At 61.6% G+C, this 5,374-nt stretch overlaps 1 protein-coding gene across 1 annotated transcript; it reads right to left on the bottom strand.

Moving 5' to 3' along the window:
* Nucleotides 1-752: 752 nt before the first annotated feature.
* GAS1 (growth arrest specific 1) lies at nucleotides 753-4,779 on the bottom strand. Its single transcript, XM_066988128.1, has one exon. It carries the CDS (start codon nucleotides 1,933-1,935, stop codon nucleotides 925-927), a length of 1,011 nt encoding a protein of 336 aa, XP_066844229.1. The 5' UTR covers nucleotides 1,936-4,779; the 3' UTR covers nucleotides 753-924.
* Between the last annotated feature and the right edge of the window lie 595 nt (nucleotides 4,780-5,374).

The raw sequence follows: 5,374 nt of genomic DNA, 5'->3' as shown, positions 1-5,374 counted from the left end.
AAAAGTGTCTTTCAAAGATGGCAGTGCAGAGCTCTTTTAAAACAAAAGTTGCATTGTTCAGTATAGCCAACAACTCTGAGAAAAAAAAAATCATTTTTGTATAGCGCTAGGTTAAAGAGGAAGAGATGGTTGCTGGCAAGCTTTTGTTATAAGGAAGACGTGTGTGCAAGAGGGAGTGCTGTAAACCACCAGACTTACTCGGACTGTTATCTCCTTACACTCAATTACCGGCAGATGCAGCGTAACCCTCTCTTGGGCATCCCTGCACCGCGAGCAGCGATACTCGGTGAATGCTAATCAAGTTGTTTAACCAGCACGGCAACGGCTTTGGCAGCGAGTGTGGGTAGCTCACCTCTTTCTAACCTTCATGTCAAAATGCTTTTTTTTTAAAAAAAAAAAAAAGAAAAAAAAAAAGAAAAAGTCACCACGACGACCAGCACGCCCCCACTTCTGCTCAAGGCCCGCAGTCCTTCCCCCCGCCGCCGGGCCGTGCCGGGCCGGATTGCACAGTGCACAGCCGGGTGGGAAGGGAAGAGAAAGAGGGAGGGGAAGGGAAGGGAAGGGAAGGGAAGGGAAGGGAAGGGAAGGGAAGGGAAGGGAAGGGAAGGGAAGGGAAGGGAAGGGAAGGGAAGGGAAGGGAAGGGAAGGGAAGGGAAGGGAAGGGAAGGGAAGGGAAGGGAAGGGAAGGGAAGGGAAGGGAAGGGAAGGGAAGGGAAGGGAAGGGAAGGGAAGGGAAGGGAAGGGAAGGGAAGGGAAGGGAAGGGAAGGGAAGGGAAGGGAAGGGAAGGGAAGGGAAGGGAAGGGAAGGGAAGGGAAGGGAAGGGAAGGGAAGGGAAGGGAAGGGAAGGGAAGGGAAGGGAAGGGAAGGGAAGGGAAGGGAAGGGAAGGGGGCACGGCTCGGCTCGGCTCGGCGAGCGGTCCCGGCTAGAGGCCGGCCAGCAGCCGCAGCAAGATGGAGGCCAGCAGGGCCCAGGCGGCGGCGGCCCGCCCGGCGCTGTCCGCCTGCATGGGGAAGCCGGGCTCGGCGCCCGCATTGTCCTCCGCCTCGTCCCTCCCCTTCTGGCTCGGCTCCTCCTCGTAGTCCTCGTCGTAGTACTCCTCCAGGCCGCCGTCCGAGCCGCCGCTGCTGCCGGCGCCGTTGCTGCCCGTGTCGGCGCCGAAGCAGAGGCGGGCCATGTTCTCCTTGACCGACTCGCAGATGGGCCGCTCCAGCCCGTCGCAGACGCAGTCGTTGAGCAGCACGGCCTTGGGCACGGCCAGCATGTCCTCGATGACGGCGCGGCACTCGGCCGTGCAGCGCAGCCCGTTGAACAGCTTCCCGCAGTAGGTCATGTAGCGGTTCAGCGCCTGGCTGCACCGGCTGTCCCAGTCGCAGCGCCGCCGCGCCTCCGTGCAGCCCATCACGCCGCCGCCGCCGGGGCCGGGCCCGGGGCCTCCCCCGGGGCCGCCTCCGCCGCCCCCCGCGCCGCCGACCCCGCTGCTGGTGCGGGGCAGGCAGGGCTCGATGGCTCGCTTGGTGGCGCGGCAGTTCTCGTCCTGCGCGCAGTCGCAGTCCTCCAGCGCCGGGCCGCGCCGGGTGTGGTTGAGCTGGATGAGGGCCGCGATGCAGTGGCTGGGGCACCGCCGCCGGGAGGCGGGCGAGCCCGCGGCGCCCGCCGGGCCGTCCCCACCGCCGCCGCCACCGCCAGCCGGCGGCTGCTGCAGGAGCACCGGGGCGCACGCCTCGGCGTACTGGTTGTAGGCGTAGCTGCACTCGGGCTCCCCCTGACACTGCAGCACCGCCTGCCAGCAGATCAGCCGCCGGCCCTGCACCAGCGAGCCCCGCGGCGGACACACGGCGCCCAGCGCCGCCGCCACGCACAGCCAGGCGGCCGGCCGCGGCCAGAGCAGCCCTCCGCCGCCGGCCCCGTGCCGAGCGGGCGAGCGGGCCACCATCGCGGGCGGCGGCCGCGGGGTCGCGGGGGAGAGGCGCTGGTAGGCGACGGGGAGGAGGAGGAGGAGGAGGAGGAGGAGGTGGTGGTGGTGGTGGTGGTGGTGGTGGTGGAGGAGGGGAAGGAGCGGGAGGAGGAGGAGGAGGAGGAGAAGGAGCTGCCGCCGGTGGGAAAGTTTGCGAAACTCCTGCCGACCGTGCGCATGAGGTCTCCTCGCATCAATCCATCCGCGCGGGCTGCGGGCCCCTGCAGCCCCCGGAGCGGGAAGCGGCCCCGGGGCCGGCCCGTGCCCCCCAACCCGCGGCTCCCGGCTCGGCGACGGGCGGCGGAGAAGGCGGCCGGAGCGGAGGGGGCAGTCAGTGCCAGCGGGGGCGCGGGGGGCAGCGGCTCCGGGCTGCGCTCGGGGACTTGCAGGATGCGCCGGGGTTGCTCATGGTGCTGCCCTGCTCCTCGTGCGGCGCCGTTCCTCCTTCTCTCTGCCTCTCTCTCTCTTTTTCCTCCTCTTTTTTTTTGCACAAAATAAGTGCCCAGCCGCCGCCGCCGCCGCCTCCTCGGGAGCCTCTATCTCTCCGCCCGCAGCATCTCTGCACATGCCAGCCGCTCCGATCCCATTCACGGTCCCGGCTCCGCTCGCTGGCTCTCGCTCGGCGCGGGTCGCCCTTTCGGGTGGCAGGGAGAAGAAGTGTCTCTCCCCGTTAGACAGCACGGGGGAAGAAGGCAGGCTTCGGGGTCTCTTTCTCTCTGGGCGACTGATGCTGCTTCTGTTGTCAACAAGCCCCGCGAGCTGCTCTGCGGATCCGTCTGTGGATCTTTTTTTCTCTGCAAGGCTTTAAATACAAAAGTGCCCTCCGAGCAGCAGCAACGTGCTCTGATTAGGCCTCATTATGCATGCATGGAAAAGCAAACAAACAAAAAAAATTAGCAACGCTTCTTCTTTTACACATCCCCCCAGCCTGCGCTCTCTCGCTCTCTTTCTCCTTTTCTCCACTTTTTTCTCCCTTCGCTCGGCCCCCTTTCCGAGCTTTGCGACTTGCCATTGGTCCAGCCTGTTGTTGAAACTTTTTTCCCCCCCCTTTTTTTTTTTTTTTTCTCTTCCCTCCTCTCTTTACGATCTACTGGAGGGAGGGAAGGAGAGAGGGGGGCTGGAGGGCAGCTCACATTCAAAGCTTGAAAGGAAAGGCTTAAGGAGAGTGACAGCCCCCCGAGGAGCCCCTCCTCCCGTTAAGGCGGCGCGGCGGCGCGGATCGGGCGCGGCGGGGCTCTCCCGGGGTCCTGCCCGGTCCCTGCCCGGTTTCTGCCTGGTCAGTGCCCGGTCTCTGCCCGGTACCTTCCCGGTGTCTCCCGGGGCTCTCCCCGGAGCACCGCACCGCGGCGGCGTGGGTCTGCGGGCGGCTCGGGCGGGGATAACGCCCGACCCGCTGCTCGCAAGAGCAGGAAAAAGAAAAAAATGAGTGTCTAGCCCGAGCGCTGTGTGCACCCAAACTTCCCCCTGATACACGTGAGGGCAGAGCAGGACCCGGCTCGGGGTGAGACCGACTTTGTTCTTGCTGCAGTCCGGGCGGAGATCGGATCTCCTGCTTTCGGTGCGTTAGTACGCGGCGGGAGAGCAAAGCTGCCTGTGTTAGCGGTGTGCTGCAACCATGTAAGTACTGCTGCTGCCGTGCCTTCAGTATTGCGACTTTCTCCCCACCTCACGCACCCCCGCCGGCTGCAGGTAGGCACGTTCAGCTCAGCTCCCTGCCGAGATTTGGTGTGCATGGTGCGGGATGCCGACCTACGAAGACGGCCGTGGCAGAAATACGGTGGATCCGAGTGTAGTGCTTCGGTCGTTTGTGATAAAAAGTTGTTTGAAATCTGCTAGTTCGGAGGATGAAATGTGTTTTCATTGAAAGAAAGCTACCCTGCTGACGCCTTGCCCACTTTTTACGCTCCCTTTGCTTTGTTTTTAAGGAAGTTGACACGAAAGTATACATGTTAAGGCACAACGAGAGGAGCATAACAAAATAAATCTTGGTGAATTTACTCCTTGCCTTTCTTTTTAGTGCTACCTTAACTCCAGAGCAACGTCGGCTCCGACCACAAGGGGCATCGGTATCTGCTGCCTGTCAAAACTGGCGCTTTTTTTCATCCTGAGACTATCAACTCCATCTGTCACAAAAATTAGGGCTAAATCTATTTTCCAGAAACTCGGGGATCTTGGGTTGCTATGCCGTGTGGATGGATGTCTGTCTGGGAGCGCGTGGAAGGTGGGGTGGTGGTGTGGTGGGGCTGTGAGGCAGCGTGATTGATGGTTTGGGAGGCATTCACAAGCATTTGCTCCATTGTGATCACTTTTACACGCTGCTAGTGCTTCTTCAATACAGTTTTGCCTCTTCTGGTGGAAAAAAAAAAAGTGCTTGCTTGTTTTCAAATCCATTAAAACTAGTTCCAGAGCAACATCCCACTGGTTTACTGCTGTTTATTTTAATTCTTGTTTAATTGTGTGATTAAAAATGTCAGATGCCATTTATACGGTGCGGTAAATACCCCATGCTATCGACACTGCATTCGTGCGTTACGGTGCAGCCCTCATCACTGATGGCAGTCCACTGCCGGTGGAAGGCAGGTAGGTTCGTGTGGGTCAGGTGAAGATTACGTGTGCTGCATGAAGCACTGCTGCACTGCCAGATTGCGAGGGCACCCAGTCCACGCTGGTGCTGGGTATGCAGCTGGAGGGAAGGGGCCACGTTTGTTCCAGGCGTGCAGACGGCGCGAGAGGGGCTTGCAACACGGCAAGATTGCACCTCGGCGTGGGACAGGGGCCTTCTGAGCTTCCCCAGCGCAGCAGAGCAGGAACAGCCGCCTGTCCGTCCCAGCGGGGCTGCCCTCTGCGGACAGCTGGGGGATGAGCTCTGCCCCCTCCCAGCTCCTGCCTTCATCTGCAAAACCCATCCAGCTCGGCTGCGCTGCGCCTTTGGACCGGCCAGCAGGCCCGCGGCTCTGCGAGGGGCGGCAGCGGCTGCGCTTGGGACCTCCCAGGAGGGGGAGCAGAGGAGCCTTCGCTGCGGGCGAGCATCCTCGCGTGGCTGGGGAGAGGCTGCCCGAGCGGGAGGAGGGTCCCTGCGCGCTCCCGACAGCGCGGGCCCGCTCCCGGGAGCGCGCAGAGCCGGCGTGGGTGCGCGCTGCGCTGCGCCCGCTGAGCGGAGGCAGGGCAAGGCGAGAAGCTCCGACAGGTTTGGAGGCGGAGGGGTGTCCCACACGCCTCCCAGATAAAGAAAGGCAAGCTTCACACAGTAACAGCGGTAATTAAAATGGAAACGCTGGCCTCGGAGCTTGGGATTTACTGGCTTTGGTGTCATACAGCTGGCAAAAATATTGCCGTGAAATAGCTGGGCGCTCCGCTTCTCACACCTCGTGGCCACCTAGTCTATGATCTTATACGATCCTATTTAGGTCTATACATC

Source organism: Anser cygnoides, chromosome Z (assembly GCF_040182565.1).
Source record: "Anser cygnoides isolate HZ-2024a breed goose chromosome Z, Taihu_goose_T2T_genome, whole genome shotgun sequence".
In the NCBI taxonomy this organism is placed as follows: domain Eukaryota; kingdom Metazoa; phylum Chordata; class Aves; order Anseriformes; family Anatidae; genus Anser; species Anser cygnoides.
The sequence above is the reverse complement of the archived record's forward strand: the minus strand, read 5'-3'. Positions and strand labels throughout refer to the sequence as shown.